The following is a 21,871-nucleotide window of genomic DNA, read 5'->3' as shown; positions in this document are numbered from 1 at the left end:
GTCGCCATACTTCACCACAGCTGCAAACTCACTTCAATAAAACAATTATCATTATTATCATGATATAACAGCATTTTAGTATTAAACTTTATGGTGTGTTTTAACTTAACATTAATCAGCCAAATGCTTATATATATATATATATTTTTTTTTACAGTTTTTTTACACATTGTTTTTAGAAACTTTTTTTAAAACTTTGGTGGTATCTTTAGATCACACTCAAGCATCTCTATCCATATATAATTTTTTATTTTCCGTTGGTAATTGGTATGCCCCTTTAAGTACCTAATTGTTATATATATGGGTAGGGTTCATATAGAGAGTATACTATCACTATTTAGGTATGCGACCACGCTTTTTCCCTTTCAATTAAATGTAAATATGTTTTAACAACTGTTGTTTTGTCGCTATATCCTGTCTTTTTTTAGAATATTTTTAAATCTTCGCTGCCGTAATTAAAGAGACAAATAAAAGTTATTATTATTAAAAAAAAACATTTTAGATGAAGCTCAACGTATCTTTTCACGATCAAGTCTTTAGCAATTGTTTACTATTCTAATATAATTAAAATACCAATTTTACAATTTCCTTGCTTTGTTACAGATGTGTGAAGAAGTCAGTGGAACATGACTTGCCAATTGGAAAATATTATGAACGTCTTACATCAGTTCAAGCAAGGGGGTTGCAGGTAGAATAGAATAATAATATAAAAAAATATTTGTCTTGTGTCTGTAACGGTAGCAAAATTAAAAATATTAAAAACGAAAATGTTGTTGTTAAAGAAACAACAGTTGTTAAAGCAAGAATACAGTTAAAAACATAGTTACATTTAATTGGAATGAAAATTCTTTGTGGGTAAGGTCCTTGTCAAAGACATGGGATTTAGGCTAGATTTAGCCTATTACCCCAACACCCCAGATGCTTATTTAAGTTTTTCATGTGGCTGGGACTCAACTTTGTGACACCGCATCACAGTCAAACACATATTTTTTGCACCATTTTTCATGTTCGTGTGCTACCACACTTTTCAACTTTGTGTATGATTTTTGCTCTGATATGGCTTATAATTTGGCCAACCCAATTAAAAAAACACCCGCGAAGTAACATACATGGTAACTCAAAAGCTGGCACGAGGTTTATGAACACCCATGTTATAACGACAGCCTTTTCCTGACACGCGAGGATATAGTAAGTTACATTCATACACTTACACACGCAGGTATCGCATCATGTATTACGTGACATTTTACGAGACGTACAAACTGACATGGTCCCACGAACCACACTGAAGGAATGGGCAGTCAATGCATTCCCCGATGCTACAGACTACTGGACCTTTAGGAAGAGTTTCTCATTGCATCTCGCTCTTCTCGGCTTTGCCGAGTTTGCTCTTCACCTCACGAGGTTGCGACCTGAGATGATGCAGATTGCTCAGGACTCTGGTCATCTTCATGCAGCCTATTTTAGGTACGTAAGATTTTTTTTCAATATGTTTTAAAAAATTTTGTTTAAAAAAAAAGTTTGAGAAAACTTTGTTTAAAAATAATGTTTTATGAAATTTCAATAAAAAAAATTGAAACACTGTATATATTATATATGCTGTTAAGTTTTGCTGCCGGACGTGCTATGTCTAATAAAGCTCTTCTGATAAATTTACTTGTTTTTTACACAAGAGATCACTTATGATTTTATAAATTGTCATCCATTCATAAAAAAAATAATCACCTACAAAGTTACAAAGGTAACTCGAATGCAGGTACGAGGTGTTTGAAATAAGACACCTGTGTTATAACTACTATCATTGCCCCAATACCAAAAAAAACAAGGTCAGTCATTTTTTTCCAAAATAACATTTTTTCCATATCCAGGTTTGACATGATTGACAGCAGTGGTGAACTAAACACAAGCAGGGCAGTTCCGTTCCGTCTTACACCAAATATCGCCGAGTTTGTTTCCCCTGTAGGAGTGAACAGTGTTCTAACTGCTGCTATGATTGCTACAGCCAGGTGCTTCATGCAACCTAATTTCAAGGTAATATCAAACATCAAACTTTTTTTATTTTCACTGTTGAACAATGTAGTTTATACTTGTCGCATGATAGGGCATTGGCAGGTTTTGTAAACTGGGTGTTCTGTTCCATATACTTTATGGTGTAGTTATTATATAGTAGGGTGGGGGAAGATGGGAGACCTTTTCGCTTAGTTTTTTTTTTCCTTATTTGGTAGTAAACAAAGAACATTCAATGAATTATAAAACCGTATCTTCACGACTTCCACAGACCGTTGGTAATTGTTTAAAACACGATCAGGCTATTTGGATATTAGGTGTTAAAGGTGTCCCATCTTCTCCCACTCTACTATACATCAAAAACTACAATGCCATAAAATTCAGCGAATTAAACTGCTGTACTTAACTTGAAAACACTACATGACCAAACCAAACATACTGTGCCAAATCTTGCCTAAATCGTAGGTCCCTGACAAGGACCTTACCTTTAGAATAGACCAAACCAAACGTATAGGTAAACTGTAATACTTTGTTCTTGTTAAAGCACATCTGCCTCTCCTGCCCCTAAGACCACACAAGATCCAGACTGCATAAAAAGATGTGAAATAAAGAGGTTAAGCCAGTAATCGCAAGCATTATTATAAGCTTGGTCCATACTTTCGTATTTTATTAACCCATTTAATAGTAACCACAAAACCATTACAGAACTATATAACCGTATCCTAATACACGATTTTGAAATTAGGGATATTCCATCTTACCCCACAATACTTTTTAATAATATATAGTATGGTAGGGGAAGACAGGACACTTTTAGCACGTAATATCCAATTATCCTGATCGTGTTTTAAGCAATTAATAACTGTCTATGAGAGTCGTGAGTATATGGTTTTATAATTTTTGAAATGTTCTTTGTTTACTACCAAATGGGACGAGTAAATAGAATGAAAAGGTGTCCCATCTTACCCCGGGGTATTATATACTCAGGTAAAAGGTTTGTTCCGTGCCGTACTCCGTGATGAAGTCATATCATGGCACAAGAAACGTCAGGACGAAAACGGGGGGAATTCCCAACCAACGACTACGTCATCGTCTACCGTACCGCCACCGGACATGGACAGGTGTTGTGCTAAAAAACATGTATTTCTATTTTATTCCGTACGGTCCCAAAACATAATCGGCCTATTAATGAACGAAGGAATGATGGAAAACGACAGTCGTTATACCACGGGTGTTAATACACCTCGTGCCAGCTTACGAGTTACCATGTGTGTTACTTTGTGAGTGTTTTTTTTCTGTATGGCTGGCAGTTTACAACCTGTTAGTGACTGGGTTGGAGCAGTTGTCGCCAAGTGTCTTGCCCAAGACGCGTATAAACAATTAACAACGGCCTATGGGAGTCACGAGGATAAGGTTTTTTATTCTTTGAATGTTCTTTTGTTTACAGCCAAATGTGACGAGAAATAGAATTAAAATGTGTCCCATCTCACCCCACCGTACTATACATTAAAGTTATCATTTTTGTACTTCATTCATTCACAGCGAGCAGCTGGTGACGTTGGTCAACCGGGCAGTGACGTCAATTATGACACGTCTGGAAAGGTTAGCGCAGATGGATAGAGGAGAATCTACAGTGGCTACACTGGTGGAGGAAGCTAGCTCAAGCCAGAACCTCTGCCGTATGGATCCAGCATGGCATCCGTGGTTATAAAAACAAAGTAAGCTGCGTGGACACTGCACTTTGAGCGTGAACTCACAACTGCCACTTGAACCTTATTTTACGCAGTAAAAATTCACTGCGGCATAAGATACGTAAATTTTCTAAATTTCAGCTGCGGCGTGATGTGTGGGATTTTCCAATGTATTATGTACGGAATTTGAAATATGCCTGCGCTGTTTTAATATCGTGGTATGAGTTGTATTTTAAGCCAAGACACTTCAGTAACGTATCATTACTTGCATATACGTACGCCAAGAATTTGTAACATTTGTAACCGCTTTAAACGTGCCTGACAATATTGTGTCGTGCCACGACTGCGTACACTTGTGTTTTATAAAGTAATTCAAAATGTGAACATGTTCGTTAATTGGTTATTTTCTCGAAAAGGATGTCCGCGCAAGTCGTAGCGTGTGTGATGCTTTCCTAAGCACTAAACGACGCGGTCCCATGCTAGTTTTGATGTGCACATTATATTTGGCATTAGATCAGATAAGCGGTAATGCAGCTTAATCCAATCGCCGGTATCTAACCAGCACTGCAGTGTCTCAAATGAATCAGAAAGCTAAATCAAGGCGTATTGCTTGATCAGATGGCCGCTAATGGGATATCATGCTTCAGCCAAGTCCTAACTACATAGGCGCCGTTATCTAGTACACCACTGCCCGCAGCGTGCTAAAATACACGACTTTGAAAACAGTAATGAGCTAAGCAAATATGGCAAATTCACCGTGTCGACTTTTGGCCTCTGTACAAGAAAATGAGTCAATTTATTGCGCAAAGAAAACTGTGCACTGCGGTATACAGGTATGCAAGCTGAAAACGGAGGAAAAGTAAAGGTAAAGAAAGGAAAGCGTTCCAACGTTCTAGTGCCAGAAGCTAAATACACAGTTGTTACCGCGTCCTTTTACCGCGCGGCCTTATGATATACGTGTAGTCCTCAGTCTCGTATATATCGCTACCCAGCGTTTTTGGCATCGATGGGTTCGAATTCTCGGGGGTGAGTCTTTGAGTTTTTGCTGACGGATGTTTCAGTTGCTTGTCCGGGCTTTTCGTCGCGCCGCGGTCTGGTACGTTACTTCTCCCTGAGGACTGCTGGCTACCGGAATACTTCTTCGGCTTTTGGATACCGGAAATCTGCACGCCGGAATAAAATTTCCGCGTCGGTGTATTTGATCGCGGGTGAACGTCTTCGCCTTTGCGTCTCAAGTTCGAATCCGCAGCCTGTTTTGCTGTTTTTGAAGCTGTACCATTTTCGGAAGTTTGCCTGGTCGTAACTTTGCCGGGACTTCTTTTGTCAATAACACGGGGCGGTCTTGACGGTGTCTTTAATGGAGACATTGGTCTTGTTTGTCCGTTTTGAGGCAACAGGTTAGATTCTCTCTCTTTCCTCGAGACTCCTTTATCCAAAGTAACTTGCGCTCCCGCCACAAACCTTTTATTCAGCCCAGAAGTTTGTTTTTGAGCCTTTTTATCTGGCGAACTTTGCCTCAAATACGAACATTTTTTATCTGGCGAAACTCTACCAGTATTGATGGTCTTCTTTTCCGGCGAAATACGACCTGTAGTCACATTCTTATCAGGCGACGTCCTTCCTATGTACCTTTTATCGGGAGATATTCGACCAATACCGCTTGGTTTAACTTTTCGTTGATTCTCCATTTTAGTTGGTGACGTAGAAGGCCGTTTAACTTCAGCAACCATAGATCGTGACGTCATCAATGCTGGGCGTCGATGCGCGTCCTTGGTGGTTTTATTATTCGGAAGTTGTGTCGATTTTGCTCCTAATAAAGAGGCGGATGATGAATGATCATCTGGATAAGGAACACAAGGTGCGATCCTCGCATCCGATCTTCCGTCTTCGTCTTCCGATATCCTCCCTACAAGCGGGGATCCGGTGAAGTGGTGAGTATCACTGAACGCGGGAGACTCTGATCCCGATCCCTGGATCTCCTCGTAGCATCCGGAATCCGTGGAGGGAGGAGGGGCAAAGTAAGAGTTCGAAGGACTCGCGCTGGTGCTTCTTCGAAGCTGACTAAAATCCTGTTGGTTCGGGGTTGCTCTATCACTCGGTCCAAAAGCATGCCTCTGTGATTTTGATCCCAGCTCTTCATTTTCGCTTCCAGTATCCCAATCTTCCTTCCAGAACTTTCCTCCGGGAAGGGACGTAGAGCGTCCCAGCCACGCGCGCTCTACTATCTCTATCCTCTCTTCCCTGGCTTGCGAGCGCTTGGGTGGCTGTGTAACGGTAGTGGGTATAGTTATACCATCACTACTGTCCTCGTATTTGCTGTGGGCTTCGAGGCCAGTATCGCTAAAGTATCTACGGTAGTAACTGGGTAGAATTGACCTTGGTTTACGTAGGAATCCTCCTTTATAATAGTTAGGCTCCTCCGACGACGCTACCTTTGTGTCTTGCTGGTTTATTTCTGCATCATCTTTGCCAGATTTCGGTTTGTCATCACCGCAGTATAAGTTGTAATAGTGATCTAAAATTGCTCGTTGTCGGCGAGGCCTTTCAAGTAGTTTGGTATCGTCTTCTGTCCGCGCCCGTTCCAGGCTGTTTAAGATGTCTTCCTCTGATCTGGAGATTTTAAGCAACCGATCCTGCTTTCTTGAGGGCGGTATTGGGGGTACAGCCGCGTCAGGACTAGCTCTGTAGTCTCGCCTTTTCAATCCAGGACTGGGAGTTCTGTTTGTGAATGAACGGGTTGGAGTAGACCTCGCTGTTAGGCCTTGGGAATCGGTGAAGAAGTGGCCGCAAACCGCACACAGAAAGTCTTCCGTTTGGTTGCAAGAGACATATGTCGCTGGCGGGGCGTCGGTTTGGCAACAGTTGTATCTCTGTGACGGGAGAGGATTAGTCTGGCTTGAATTTGAAATGTTTGCCGGCGACGGGTTAGTTTGGCAAGAGTTTGAAATCAGCGGCCTGGGTTCGGTTTGACACGAACTTGAACTTAGTAAAGGGAGCGCGACGATCGGTTCCTCAACTGTCTCCGGCTCTGTTTGCGAGCACGCATCCCTTTTGTTTACAGTGGTTTCAGTTTCAGCTTCCCTCGTTGCCTTCCTTTGCGCGAATTCAACCTTGTCAGTCTGACATCCTTCCTCGCGTTTCTGCTTGGCTGCCACTTTCTCGAACGGAAATTTCGGGATTGGTCGGTCCGGTATGTAACCGGTGGATATTCTTCTCCTCGAAGAAACGCTTGGTTTTATCTGTGGCCTGGATGGATCTTCTGTGCTTGGAACCCAGTCTGTCCCTTCCCAGTTTTCCCCCTTTAGGCCTCGCAGCTGCTGCATGCTTACAGAGGAATCATGCGAGCGACTGCTCCTTCTGCTCTCAGATTTCTTTACCGAAGTTTTTTCGGAAGACTCGCACGATTCGCTGATGTCCGACATGCTTTCACCAACACCATTCAAACCTTCAACTACAGGCGATACACCTCCACTGCTGATAGAACTTCTATGCGACTTGCTGGACCGACGCTGCCGGTTTACCGTTGACGTCTGTTCGCTGTTGTTGCTGCTTACTTCGCTGTTGTTGCTGCTTACTTGAGTTTTTCCGAACGAAGATATTTTATCGCCCATAGTCGGCGATATGATGGTCTTACTTGTTATTACCGGCATTTCGGTAAACGATTGACTGGTCTTGCGTTCTGCGCGACGAGACGATGAGATGTCCTTGGACTCAGAGTGGCTGCTGGTGATCTCCGAAACTGGAGAGCTGATATCGGTGCTGTTGCTTGAATATTCGTCCTGGGATTCCCATGGCCGTCGCTTTAGAACCTGGTATTTCAATGACCCGGGGAGTTTGCTGCGGAATTCTGCGTCTTTTGAAGTGGCGTCGCTAAGGGTTTGTCCGTTATGTTTTAGCTTGTCGATACCGCTGGAACCGTTCATGTCTGGCCAGCCGTTTCTTCTGTCTTCGGGTGAAGCGTCTGGGAAACTGACTTTGCGTGTTGTTGGAGAAGTGGCGTGCTTTGAAAATCCTGTATCTGAATTCCCCTCAAAACCAAACTTCTCGTTAGACTTATTCACTTTCGCGTCACCTTTCGCTGTTTCCCAAGTCTGCACCTCCGGTTCGCGCATGCGCACTCCGCCGCCCGCCAACCCTTCCCCGCTGGTCGTCGAACGCGATACCTTCGACCCTTCAAAATTATATTCTTCCGAAGACGACGAAACTTGCTTCTGAACTTGTGGTCCGTCAAAGTTGGAAGACTTCCCATTCCAACTTGAGAACTTGGGCAAATCATTCTCTGACTGCTCATCCCCGTGAAACTCGTCATATTCCCCAAAAGAACCTCCAGGTCTATGGTAAACATCCATCGACTTATTTGTCTCCGACTTATCGAAGTTTATGTCTGATTCAATATGCGGGAACTTCCTCTGCGTCTTCCCGGATGGAGGAGAGGCGGAGGACTTCCGGGAGAACCCAATCGGTGATGACCTCGTCAGAGGAGTAAACTTTGATCCCGATTTTCCGAAAGAAGAGTTGGAGCTTGCGGCACTGGATGCAGATCCCTGACGACTGAGAGGCCACTGTAGGATGTCTCGTTCGGAGGACTCGAATCCGGGTGAGGAGCAGTGGAAGTCGGAACCAAATCTAGATGTCTGTGGAGAAAGAAGTCATCATAACAACATCATCCGGAAAATTCTGTTTGCGATTCAGACGCAAAAAAATCAGCTACGAAACTAAGATATAGTAGGGTGGAGGGAGAAGGGACACCTTTTCATTCTACTATCTCGTCTTATTTGGTAATAAACGAGGAACATTTAAAGAATTATTAAATTGTATCGTCACGACTCCCATAGACCGTTTTTAATTGATATTATGTGCTAAAGGTGTCCCATCTTCCCCCATCCTACTACATATTTATATAAGGTTGAGGCAGCAAGATGGGCCACATTTTCATTCTTTTTTTTGTCTCATATACACAGAATTCTATAATCGTATTCTAACCACTCTAAAAGAGTGTTGTTAAACATTAAAAACACGATTAGGAAGCACTGGATAAAATGTGCTATTGCTATTCATCATACCCAAACTACTATATCATCCTTTCAGCGCGGATACATTTGGGCAAAATTCTGAAAGCGTACAATACCACACGAGCCGGGGCTTGTGGCTTACTTTGTATTAGAAATGTCAAGTTACCACAAATACCGGGTTTCATACCTGGTTATCGGAGTGCATACCACTGTTAGACATGATATGACTGAGTACATCTTTTACTGAGTCTATTGCGCCTTCTCCAGTGCCCGATATTTTGCAGTTGAGGTTTTCAGATTTCTTGTTGTAGCGAGCGACACCAATAAGGGTCTGAAATTAAATTGGAAATTTGGTTATATACCTCTGCCTTAGGTGCAAAATTTAATTATGAAATTGGTCAAATTAGACGGGATTTCTAGCTCCTTGTGCGCGTGACATGTTTAAGCACCACAGACCAGAATAAAACAGAACGTTTTTTGTGACAGGTATGAACTATTGCACCTGTTTCCGCATTTCTTGGCGCAATTTCTGCTCCCACTCATTTAGTTTTTCCTCTCGCTCTCTCATTTCTTTCTCCTTTACTCCGAGTTCTTTCTCTTTCTCTTGAAGCTCCTTCCTCTTCTCTTCGATGTCACTCTTCCACTCTTCCTTGCTTCCGAGGAAATGATTGGTAGTGGCCCCCAAGTCATCTAAAAAACGAACGAGTTAGTTAAAGTGCTAAACTAGTAAAGAGAGACAAAACCGAAGACACAACTCCAATAAGCGGAAGCCCCATTTAAGAAAAGGTGGCACATTTGAAGAAAAATCTAAAAGACGAAGTGAAAAGAGCAAAAGTAAAAAAATAGCCAAAAAAAGAGAAGCCCGCTTGGCAAAATGCGGAAATTCCCGTGACAAGATTTCAGAAGTTGGGTTTCGAAACGGTTTCATAACAACAACGTCACCAAGTAATATTAAGCGGCCACCCAATGAGACTTGTATATAGTTGTGCTACATAGAATCGGTTCTACAGTCACAACAACGGCCAAACATAGCAGCGATAAAATCAAACCGACTCTGTGTGTTTTGAAAACACAGAAAACCGAGCAGAACAGCTTTAATTCGAAATTCGAAATACCGTGTACCGTTTATTAATTCATGGTGCTCGGTTCGTCACCATGTCGCAATGGGTCACGAGTTTTCTTTCATTGGTACCTTATTGGGACCAGGCGTGACATTGATCCAGGCGAAGTAAACAGTCCGTCTAAATTTAACTCACCGTCACTCATCATTGAGTTTAGCTCGCCGATAATATCGTAGAAAGATGGACGCTCGCTCACTGTCGAGCTCCAGCACCTGCGCATGAGGCTAGAGAACCTGAAACGTAGAACACCAAGTTAAATGTTGATTTCGAGAAAAAAAAGTCATGAATCATTTTTGAAATGTTTTTTTTAGAACTAACATTTCTGGAATGCGACTAAAAGCTATACTTGGATGCTTGTCTTGTAAAAGCACGTTTAGTTCTTATTCAAGTAAAGGGGGCGTTTTGATTTTAGTCAAACATCGCAGTTTTCAACAGTTTCGCGAAAAAATGTCATAAATCATTTTCAAAACGTTTTTTATTTTGAACTAACATTTCTGGAATGCGACTAAAAGCTATACTTGGATGCTTGTCTTGTAAAAGCCCGTTTAGTTTTTATTCAAGTAAAGAAGGCGTTTTGATTTTATTCCAAGATTGCAGTTTGCAACTGAAGCCTGTTCAAACACGATTTGAGCAAATACTTGCTTCACGGTTTATTTTTGTACAAAAAATACGTTTATTTAAGTACAATGTCGATATTTTCCCATTGCACTGCAAAGAAACGAATTAACTTTGTACGTCTTCCCGGATACAAAAACGTATCTTGTTAACCACATCTTGGGTACAACGACCTGCAAATTTCAGGTCTGTAACAGCCAATTGTGTTCATGCCAAGTGAAAATGTAGCTATTACTCCAATTCCGATCTCGCGTGAACAAAATACCAGGACTCGAATTGTGGCCACCGATGTGAAGATTATATTAATCTGATGCCAGATGGTGCATTGCGGGTTCAAAACAACTTGCAACTGTCCGTGGTATAAACCAATAACACACTGAACGAAAATGACTAATTAACGCAGTTCGGACTTTATTTAAAATTGTCTTTTTGTGGCATGAACAATTTTAGGAATGTTTTGTGGCATGGACGCTTTTGTGAATACAGTTGCAAAGATACACAGCCTATATAACAATCGTAATCACTCTGTTATATTTGGCAGTCGGAAATACCGGGCTTACCGTGTTGGCAAGGGACAATTCAAAGTATACAGAACCGTGCAATTTAGGTATTTTGGCGACGGTTACATGCTTTTTACAGTCTCGTTCAAAGCCGCGTACTTTGCCGTTAGTTAGACGTTCTGTTTCCGCTGCTTGTGACGTCACAGTAATGAATCACAGGCGCTTGGCCGACGCGGTGAGACAGCCTGTCAGTTGGTATCTCATGTTTGTGTATCGCTAATTTCATGCCCCATTTCCAATGGGAAATTGTCGTGTGGTTCGGAAGAGCACATTTTAAACTGACTCAATTTCTCGTCTACTTATCGGGGTCAAGAGCACGGGATATTGAAAGGCCTAAACGACACAAACGTTTGTTAGGAGGAAAGCATGACTAAGTAACTGCTGCAATGCTAGCAAATGCATCGGAATGCGAGCCCGCAACTGTCAATTAGTGCTTCGAAAATTAATCTATGCTTGTTTTCCTAACCGCGCTCACGCTGCGCCAAAATTAGATTTTGTTCAACGAGGCTTAAGAAATTTTCCGATTATTTGATGTTTTCGAGTTTTTCTGGAATCCCTGAATGGAAAATTTCTATAACTTGAGGCAAGACGAATGGCAAACCAACCGTAACACGGGCTTGTCTGGCCGCAGCGGTGTTGGGTGTTGGGGAAACAAATGCGATGCGACGGATAAAACAAGCTCGCTGGCCTGTAAGTGAACTAATGATTACAAGGTTACTCGGAACTCGTTTAAAACAGCATTTAGCGGGGCGGGAACTTCATTAGTGGGTTTATATTTAAATAGGGCCTCGGACAACCTGGGTGGCCTCGGACCGAGGAATTTTCGATTATAAGCCGTTATTATCGGCTAAGATTTAAAACGCGCTCAAATTACGCCGCTGCAATTTTCGATCCGCATTAAAGCGAGATCAACGTTGATGATTTGAATATGCGCCGTATACATTTACGGAATATTAAATTGCGCATGATGAATCTGGAAAAGCGGAAAATTGTCGTCTAGAAAATGCGCGGAATTTGTATTTTGAAATCGAACGCTTGCTAGCTTGCTGCATCTACATAGACAAAATTGGCATTCGAACAATTGATAGACATCACTATCAGCAAATTCGGTGCGTCGGAGCTGCCTATACCCAGGAGAATTGACAGCAAACTCGAAGTACGTGCCGTTGATGCGAAGTTTATGATTTGATTCACTTTCCCCTGGCAGCGCGTGGGTTTCGAATATCTTGTTAGCCTACCCGATGATAATCATCAAACATATACCCGTGTGTCGTTTATACCCCACACCCTGTCTAAATAAACAGCGCAGCGTGAGTTATATTACAACAGACCACTAACCTGCCAGGGCAGCATTCTGGAATCGTTGGACGCTCCCCGTTCTCTACAACCACCCAGGCCACTTGGAAACCTTGCAGACCCTTGAACGGCACCTCGCGTGTTAGCATCTCCCATAGGACCTGCATGGACAATATTCATGTTATAACCGTCCACACTTACCTGAGCGATATTACAGCAGCGCTTTTTAAATTGCATCGGGTAATTTGGTTATAGACTAGCATGTTGCGATCAGTTAGAAATGCCGCGATTGGATATATTGCTGCGTTCGTTGCCCCGCAAGGCACTGAGGATGGTTAACCACAAGCTCCAAATAATCGAATTCCCCCCGACACCGACGTCAGCATCAATGCATATTTAGTCATCTGTATCCATAATCAAGTACGTGCGTCGACGAGATGCCTCTTACATTCTGGCACGCGTTTTAATCCGTTTAAGACGTAAACGAACAGGTTTTGTGGTAGATATATCTTGAGGTAAGAGCCCCCCCCTCAATGAGCCACTTGCAACAACTAAGCTACGCTGAAAAAAATTGGCCCCGCTGCGAATTATCTCTCTCGCTGGAACAAGACACCTGATTAATCTGTCACGTTTACTGCGACCTTGCGGCGAGTTTAGACATACAAGGCAGAATATTTTTAGCGTCTAGACGTGTTCTTGGTGTCGATTTTTCCGTGCCATACCTTGACGCAGAGAAGATAGGGTATTTTACACGGCGAGGAGACGGAATGTGGTGATAATGTAAACAAGCAACTAATAACGCTAGTGTTCGCACATGATCCGGAAACTATTTGCAAATTCCAACTTTTGCTTTTAGTAAGCGTCTCTAAACCAACACCACCCCAGCATTCCGTAAAGCCACTTTTAGTGAAGTGATGGTAGGAAAATATGCGGAGCGAAAGTAGCTTTCGTGGCCAATTTCACAACAAATCTTAATAAAACTTCGAAACTCTAAGACAAGAAATTGAAAATATGCATTCTGAAACAATTGCATATATACGTTCACTTATACTTGGTAAAAGCTTTCAAAGTTTCGGTTTAAAGAATAATGCACTATCTGCATAGTACTGTGGGGGAAGATGGGACACCTTTAGCGCATAATATCTAAATATCCTGATCATGTTTTAAACAACTACCAACGATCTATGGGAGTCGTGAGAATACGGGTTTACAATTCTTTGAATTTTCTTTGCTTTCTACCAAATGGGGCGAGAAAACAGGATGAAAAGGTGTCTCATCTTCCCCACCATACTATATATACCAATGTAACGTTTGAAAGAGAGTTTATGTCAAATCAGCATTAACTGCAAAACAACGTACCACGCCGAAGGAATACACATCACACAGCTCTGAGGTGGGCAAGCCTTGTATAAGCTCGGGTGCCATCCAAGGATAAGTTCCCGTTATCGTCATCACAATCGTCTCGCCGAAGAAGCGACTTGCACCGAAATCGCAGATCTGCAGATGATTGCGTCAGAACTGGACAACTATGTGATGCTGTGATACAGCTTAACAGTATTTAGCAATTTTTAGCAGCGGCAATGACGTGCGAACGCCACCAAATCGATTCTCGATTCGTGGGGGTGGCCACTGACTTGGCGGCTATCAGCATCTTAAGTTGCGCTTGGTAAACAAGCCGGCAACGCACGAGATTGAGGTTTGGGCCAATTTTAGAGAACGGTTTCGTGCGAATACTGCGGAAAAGTGGCGACGACAGCCAACAAACAAAATTTACCTTGAGCGTGAAGTCGCTGCAAATCACAACTGCAAAACAAGAAAATATGATGTTAGTTTGTGCAGCATTTTGCTAAGAACCACAGACACACACAAAACTGTTGTAACAAAACAAGATCTGTTGTATTTGAATACACGATGATTTGCAATCCAGATTTGCACTTAAGGTGATTATTGGGAGAACTGTTATCTGGTTTACCATAAAAAGAGTTATATAGTAGAGTGGGGGAAGATGAGACACCCTTTCATTCTATTTTCTCGTGCCATTTAGTAGTAAAAAGAGCATTAAAATAAATATAAAACCGTATCCTTACAACTCCCATAGGCCGTTGTTATTTTTTTACAACACGATCAGGGTATTTGGATATCCTGTGCTAAAGGTGTCCAGTCTCCCCCCACCCTATACTATATATAATACGGTTGCTAAACGAGCTGTCATTTAAGCTGACTGGTGATGCTATTATGTTATATACTGATCGTTTATCTTGTTGTTCGAACGCATTACCAGCATTGTGCAATACAAATTAAGTTGGTGGTCGAACATAGCATATACTGTGGATTAAAATAGACGGTTCCGGATTCGTGAGGCCGCCTGCTGCCAACGCCTTGTCAGCGTAATGTTTAAAAGGTCAAGATGGGTCAAAGTCAACATTTAACTGCGTCATTCGTTCAGTTGTTTGTATGTAATCTTAATACTTCTTCTGTTCGTTAGCTTTGGCCAATTAACCACTTCAGCACTATGCTTTTCTCACGGCCAATTTAGCGCGTGTTATTCTTAAACACACCGCAAAAGTTTTTCCTGGTATTATAGAGCAGATGTCCCATGAACGATTACAACGTAATATGTCTAGGCTTTTCGTATAACCCGAGCGAGAAGTGAAGTACCGGAACTTATATCGCCCTGGTAAACACATCTTCACATCAAAGCTTTCGAGTCTCAAGAAACCGCAGCCTACTCAATAAGAATCTCTCGCGACGAGCAGCTAAATATACCAGCAAACTAATTAGACGATGCCGAACAGTATTCGTCTGTCCGACCACGACCACAAGGCTGTGTTATTTGGACCTGCTTTCGCCATACAGGCACGCGTATGTATGAAGAGAGAGTGGATAGAGCTAGCTGTAATTAAATTACGAAGATCAATTGTTTCCGGAATAGAACTTCCGTGCTTTTAAAGAAAACATGAACTCTGGGGTTAATCAATGCAGTTTTGTTGACACACACTACAGCCTTTGTCACTTACCGTTTTTTGATTTAAGGTCCCTGTGTATAACTGCCACCGGTGCTTCTTCGTGTAGATAGTTCATACCAAGTCCTATGTCCCTCGACCAAGACAAGAGCTGAGAAAACTAAAAATACAAACATTCTTTAGTTGTTGGGAGTTTGACCCAAAATGCGTGTTTTGTTCACACTTGTACAGAAATACAAAGGATTCCTGTTCGTCCAGTGCGTAACTTGTGGTCAGCAACCGGCGTGCCATTCTAGGATTAACATTCCACGCAAGTCGGTTGCAGTCTGGCGAAAATGATTGTATTGTTCCGACAAATGCGGACTATATTTCGCTTTGACAAGGTAGGCTGTGTCAAGCTCCAGAACCGAAAGCCAGGACCAGTTACGTGAAAGCGCGTCTTGAGTAAGTGACCTATAAAACCCCGTCAGACAGTGCAGTTGTTTGTTGTTGCTTACTGTTGACATGACCCCCAGACTATATCTTAGATGTGTGACTAATAGGCTGCTGTAGTATGTTGTGCGTATGATGCATTGTGTTTGTTACTGGCTATACCGGAACGAACTCTGACAGTCGGACGTGCTGTGTGGGCTTACAGACACGGGTGTTTGCTTAATTCTCATCGCCGTCCGCTTTTAAGTGACTTTCGGGTATTTACTAATTGCTAATGCAAGTGGTTCGGACTTGACGGTTGAGCTGTAGCGGTCAATGTCTGTTTTGCTTGAAATTTTTACTTTTTTCGTCGGCAGTTATTTGTCAACGTCAGAATTCCAAGCATGGATACGATAAGGCTCTCTAGCACGCAGCGCAGAGCTTTTTACAGCCGCCCACGCCACAATATTTAGCAAGGAAACTCTTAGGTTTCACCTTTTTGGGTCGCCGACTATGAAAATTGAGCGCTTTCGCCACAGGAATTTCAAATAAAGTGAGGCGGATATTCTGTACCGTGTCGATACCTTTAGAAACCGTCTTTGTTTGCATTTTAACTTTACTAAAATACACTTTGATTTTTACAGAAACGAAACTCCAGTTTAATTAAAATAAAATCCCGTTTTAAACCAAACACCCCCCTTAGTGTAATTAAAAATGTAGAAACCTGTTGACCTACCTCTAATTTCTCGCTCTCCTTGGTAGCGAGGAAATCGAAGAGACTTCCATAAGGGGCGTATTCGGTGACAATACAGAAATTAGGCGCGTCAACACAAGCTCCGTAGAACTGGATGACGTTCCGGTGACTCAGGACGCTCAGCACATGGGCCTGCGTTCAGGAATGTAGGTTAAAATAGAAAGACATTTAAATAGTAACAAATTATACGAAGATTGATGATTGCTAGTGGCGAAATGTATATACGACTCATTGCCACGTCGTTAAGTTGGAATCGATTAGACATTTGTAATAAATTATCATAAGACTAGTGATGATTGTTGTTTGCGAGAAATATCTACTAAAGTCGTATATAACACGAATTTTCCGTTCAGTTTTTCTACCAACGTGACAGTTGACATCTTTTATATACTAATGTGGGGGAAGATGGGACACTTTTTGCCAATAATATTCAAATATTTAAACAATTAACAACGGTTTATGGGAGTCGAGAGGATACGGTTTTATAATATTTTAAAAATTCTTTGTTTACTATCAAAGGGACGAAAAAATAGAATTACAAGGCGCCTCATCCTCCCCCAGCCTACTATATTCACGATACAATGTTCATCTGAAATGTTTCAGTTTAAAATATATATTTGGTAGTTACGCCATTGGTTGGACTTGAGCTTTGTTTTCTATGTGCTTAGCAGCACCTGGTGTGTTCTGTATCATGCGCTTGATGAATACAGCTGTTTTCTAAGCACTTTACCAGTCTTAGGTTGCAATCGTGGGTCGTTGTTTCAGCTGTTATGTAACAGCGAATATGTTTGTTTTAATGCTTGTGTCATAGCCAATTAAAAGCTTAAATGCATTGCGCCGTACCGTACTATTTGTGGTTTATAGACGCTTATATAACACGTTATGCCCCTGCAAAAATATGTGGGTCTATTTTACCTTCAATGCGTGAACAAGCTACAATGTGTGCAATGCGGGGCATTCTGCGATATTAAAAAATACATCCGCGCACCTGGCACACGCTATAGGGGCGTTATCTATTCTGTCAAATTACAACTTATGTTTGAAAACGCTTTATGGAGCATTGTCGTGGCCGGGAAGCTTGCCACACTCGGATTCGCATGGCGACCTGCTTGAAGTCGAGCCTCACTGACGAGTTGAAGCCAAGCATGGTATTGTTGTCACAATATCAGGGCAGGAAACTAGGTTTCGGGACAGCGATTTCCCCGCACCTTTGAAGTTGCGTATTAGAACTTGCCCGATTGCTGAAAGTGATTACAAGCGCTGGCACGGAGTCAAAATGTTGTCCTTTTGGTACCGCTTTTGTTTTCGTACAGGTGCGCAATTAGATTTTTGTTTAGACCAATTGGAAAATTACTTTATCGAAGAGTTTGGGAAGTGCTACCACGAAAAATGCGCTTTTTATTAACTACTACTAGGTTTATTCAGCCATCAACAGGTCATGTAACTAGACAGCAACTGGGAATTGAAACTTAACAGTATCGCTTAAGTTGAAGCACACGTCGTCACCTCTTTCTCCATTTGGTTTAGCTTTTTAACAGCCACCTCCTGTTTGCCCTGCGTAACCCATATAGCTCGATAGACGCTGCCAAATGTCCCTTCACCACAACATTCGTGGAATTGCAGATCTTCATATCGAACTCGGACGAAGGAATTTGGGACTTGGTATTTTTCGTCCAAGTCTTTTTCGTCTCCCTCTATTTCCGAAGCCACACATCCGTTTTTATGAAAGTCTGTACCGTTTCCCACTGGTGCCGCCTGTTGTGTAAGCGCATAGTATAAGCTACAATTTAAACAAATATTATGACCATACGTAACAATACAGTGTAACTTGATGCTATAACTAATTTGCGAGGCAAATGTGAACTCTTACTGTCACCTGTTTAATCAAAACCAATCTACAAGCGTGACACAGAAATGTCTAGAAAACCAGACATGACTGAAACCAACTAACTTAATTCCATTGGGAAACAGACTCAGTTTACAGTTCGAGGTCGTAGCGGGAATTGGATTTGTTGTTTTTTATAGATTGGTTAAAACAAAATTTCCTGTGACTTGAATGCAGCCGAGTCGTAAACACTTAAGTTTTCAGTAAAGCGCCGGAAGCATGGTTATAAGTAATGTATAACACGGCAGAAGCACGTGTTATATAAGTGTACTATCGGATTTAACACCTGCGAAAACTTATGGTTTATTCAAACAATTGTTGTCTATATTTATCACAGAGCATTGTGATTTCAGACAGTACATTCTGCTGATCCGGAAATTTTTTTACTTAATAAATTCAAGTGTATTTATAGGCACAGGCTATGTAAACGTACTTGTATAGCTGCCTTTGTTGGGACGATTATTTCAGCAGTATCGTAAGGATAAGTTGCTTGGTCACAAAACTCTTGGCTATCCATGTTCGTATAATGATTGACGTTTTCAGATTTATTCAAAATTCATTTCTGCGAAATGAATACCTAGAAGCTGCAGTGATAATATGACGCTGCTGTATGTACGCTACAGTGGTTCCTAAAATTGACCTGCCAAGTTGAATACAACAATTACAAACACATTAAAACTCCATGGCAATATAGCTGATGCATCATACAACATAAGACCGACACAGCTGTTGCCCGTCAAAACAGATCACAACGGTTTTGCTTCATGAATTCATATCACCGTCCACAGTCGTGTCTGCACTGCATTCTAAGCGAAGTCATGCTGTCTGCCTGTACATAACTACGTGTGCAAACCATTGCTGTAAACCTGAAGCAATTTGCAGTCGGGTAAAAATATTAAAACCACAGTAAAACTGGATTGATATCAAAATTGCCACTTACATGTCGCCTACTGCCTGCGCAAACAACTTCTCGAGTGCTGACTGTCTCGCACGCGCAGCGTTATGGCTCAGCCAAGGTTAGAATGTGCTGGAGCCTTCTCTCTGTATCCACTCTCGGGCAAATCGGTCGGAGCGAAATACCAGACGTGTAGTTGCCTTGGGGACGACGTTGACGTCACAGCGTACGCTGTAGTTAGACCACGACGCAAAATGACGCGCAGGCTACGGTATTACGATTGCGGCCAATCATCTTTGCCACAAATCGCATTCGAAACGAGATCTCAGAATATTGTGATTTCGTGGGAGAAAAGCGTCATAGTGAAACCAGAATCTCCATTTAAGGCGAACGTGACAACCAGACAACTTGAGTGAGTGGTATCCGTAATGATTAGGAGAAAATTAAATTTTAACCACACTTATTGGCAAGTGTCGCGTCAGTTTAACGTTACTTAGATAAATGTGAATAAATTATCACTAATAAAGTTACGTACGTGGTAACTCCTAAGAGGTGTATAAAACAGAGCATCCGTGTTATAACGGCCGTCGATGACCTACCACGTGAGGATAAATTAGTTAAACCCATTTACTCAGTCGTAAAAATCGTGTTGATTAGTCTATACTCTATACTGACCTAGCCATATGTGTTACAGCACCGTGAATACACCTCGTGCTGTGGTAGACGTCCAGCGCGCACGACTTATTAGCCACGTACGTCATTTATTTGAAAATTATCGAAAAAAATCGAAGTTAGGAAATATAAACTGCAACAGTGGTGACGTTAAAACAGTTATTATTAAGATTCTCGCGACCCAAAAGTGTGTGGCCATAGGCTTTCATTGTTGACTGTTATTGTAGTCAAACTATTTGTATTATTATCCTTTTAAAAGTTGTATAAAATGTTTTAAACAAAAAGATGAAACAAACATATACACAAAAATGGAAAATATACTTCGAAATTGTGTGTTCATTTATAGCGCCAAGGCATATTATTGCCTGTATGCCCGGTTGTAACATTGAAAAACTGCTTTAATTGACTGGAAATCATCAAAATAGGAAAAATGTGAAAATACTGTGAAATTTTGCGATCATTTATTGCCCCTACTTGGCACATTGAGGCCTACGTCTGGTTAACGTTACCAAACGCCGATGCGAATGCACTGGAATCGTTGTCCCTTCTTGGCTGCGTGGGCGGTGCTAATGTTGCCATTACTTTCCGAGCATATTCGCTCTTGTGGATCCCAGCTTCGCGCATGGCTGCCTCCACGCGCATGCGCACATCGCGGCCCATCTGTAGACAAAATATATACGATTGATAAAAATGACATTTTTAGGCAGGCAATTCGTTATTTGGTGTTCTAATGTTTTTAAAAGGGGAACGCGTGTTGAAATCGAGTCGTATGAAAACACAGATAAAAATGTGTTGGAAAATTAATCGCTTTTAATAACATTCCGTCATCCTTGCAGTCGCCTCGCGAGTTTCTTTTAATTGAATACAACCTGTTTTTTAAAATTGGTTTACAAGTTTTATTTATTTTTTTAGATTGAAAACAAACGTTTTTTAAATTGAAAATTGGTTTACAGGTAATCTTTTTGAGGGGGGTCATTTTTTAATGTAGCAGACAATTCTGACAACCCATTGGAAACCGCTAGACTTAAGAAATTACCGCTTAATGCCTTGCGCAAGGACACAATAATTTGATATCTTTGATACGAATGTCCACACCGTATATAGCGTGCGCTATTTCAAAGTCTCGGTCCCACCTGCCGATCACTGTAACCGAACGTGTTGAATAGCGGTGCTTGTAAGTTGACATCCTGGTTCGTACCTACACCCGCTCTCGCCTTGCTAGCGGTCGTTTCGCCAACCATTCGGCTGGGGTCGGCCACTGCAGTAACTGCCACCTACATAAAAGAAGAGATAATGTGATGGTAATAATAATACTTAGCGCCATTGGGTCCTAAAAAAACAACAAAACATATAAGTTTTTTGACCGTTTTGCGCCATAATTGTTTTATAATTACTAAGGTCTATGTTTTAAAATCCGCGACGCTATACATAGAGTAATAAATATGACATCACGTTATTTGGGAGCAACAGCAGCCACCCTTTTTAACTGACATTCTTTCCCGTGATTTTGGTCCATAACGTGTTTTAACAACTGTCGTTTTGTCGTTGATTCCTTTGGTTGTCCTATTAATATAATTTTTATTTATTTCTACGAAAACGATAACGAATATTATAATATTTAAAGAACGAAGAGGAGGAAATCAACAGCAGAACAATAGTTGTTAAAACACGCTATGGGCCAAAAGTATGGAAAAGTGTCAGCAGTTAAAAAGCGTAGCTGTTACACGCAAATAACGTGTTATTGTCATATTTAATACTCCTTTAGTCTATAGTGTCGCGGTCGCGGATATTAAAACATAGGCGCTAGTAAATAAAATACAATTAATGCGCAAATCAGTCGAAAGTTATGTCGTTTTTTTGTTGATTTTTTTTGTATTTCCAATAATCTAATCTTGGCTATATTATTTTCGAAGACATATATATTTGTAAGGTGGGGGAAGATGGGACACCTTATCTTCTATATCCTCGTCACATTTGGTAGTAAACAAA

General features: G+C 41.5%; 2 protein-coding genes across 4 annotated transcripts in view; one reads left to right on the top strand and one right to left on the bottom strand.

Annotated features, from left to right (window-relative positions):
- The window catches only part of LOC100183703 (transformation/transcription domain-associated protein), a 78,114-nt gene extending 74,032 nt beyond the window's left edge, over positions 1-4,082 (top strand). For both annotated transcript variants that reach the window (XM_018811234.2, XM_018811233.2), the window contains exons 73-77: positions 604-688; positions 1,220-1,467; positions 1,869-2,031; positions 2,995-3,128; positions 3,550-4,082. In XM_018811234.2, the coding sequence (XP_018666779.1) occupies positions 604-688; positions 1,220-1,467; positions 1,869-2,031; positions 2,995-3,128; positions 3,550-3,718 (799 nt within the window). In that variant the 3' untranslated portion in view covers positions 3,719-4,082. The remainder of the gene's footprint in view (positions 1-603; positions 689-1,219; positions 1,468-1,868; positions 2,032-2,994; positions 3,129-3,549) is intronic.
- Positions 4,083-4,475: 393 nt separating this feature from the next.
- Positions 4,476-21,865, bottom strand: LOC778976. 2 transcript variants are annotated; one of them, XM_026833814.1, is made up of 13 exons: positions 21,016-21,865; positions 19,256-20,542; positions 18,749-19,181; positions 17,937-18,185; positions 16,413-16,562; positions 15,320-15,425; positions 14,077-14,105; positions 13,662-13,799; positions 12,345-12,463; positions 9,967-10,064; positions 9,213-9,400; positions 8,898-9,041; positions 4,476-8,332 (listed from the first exon to the last, which is right to left on the bottom strand). In XM_026833814.1, exons 3-13 carry the CDS (start codon positions 18,830-18,832, stop codon positions 4,619-4,621), a joined length of 5,019 nt encoding a protein of 1,672 aa, XP_026689615.1. In that variant the 5' UTR covers positions 18,833-19,181; positions 19,256-20,542; positions 21,016-21,865; the 3' UTR covers positions 4,476-4,618. The 2 variants fall into 2 exon arrangements, with proteins under 2 accessions (XP_026689615.1, XP_026689614.1); XM_026833813.1 differs by having other exon boundaries at positions 18,749-20,542.
- Positions 21,866-21,871: the final 6 nt, after the last annotated feature.

This window comes from Ciona intestinalis, chromosome 3, assembly GCF_000224145.3.
Source record: "Ciona intestinalis chromosome 3, KH, whole genome shotgun sequence".
Lineage (NCBI taxonomy): Eukaryota > Metazoa > Chordata > Ascidiacea > Phlebobranchia > Cionidae > Ciona > Ciona intestinalis.
The sequence above is the reverse complement of the archived record's forward strand: the minus strand, read 5'-3'. Positions and strand labels throughout refer to the sequence as shown.

Excerpts from the sequence above, each read along its gene's own strand:
- LOC778976 (XM_026833813.1), bottom strand. The coding sequence starts at position 18,832 with ATGGATAGCCAAGAGTTTTGTGACCAAGCAACTTATCCTTACGATACT. Across the intron at positions 18,186-18,748 it reads CAACAAAGGCAGCTATACAA|GCGGCACCAGTGGGAAACGG; the intron begins GTACGTTTACAT and ends CTTACACAACAG. Across the intron at positions 8,333-8,897 it reads GTATGCACTCCGATAACCAG|ACATCTAGATTTGGTTCCGA; the intron begins GTATGAAACCCG and ends CTTTCTCCACAG.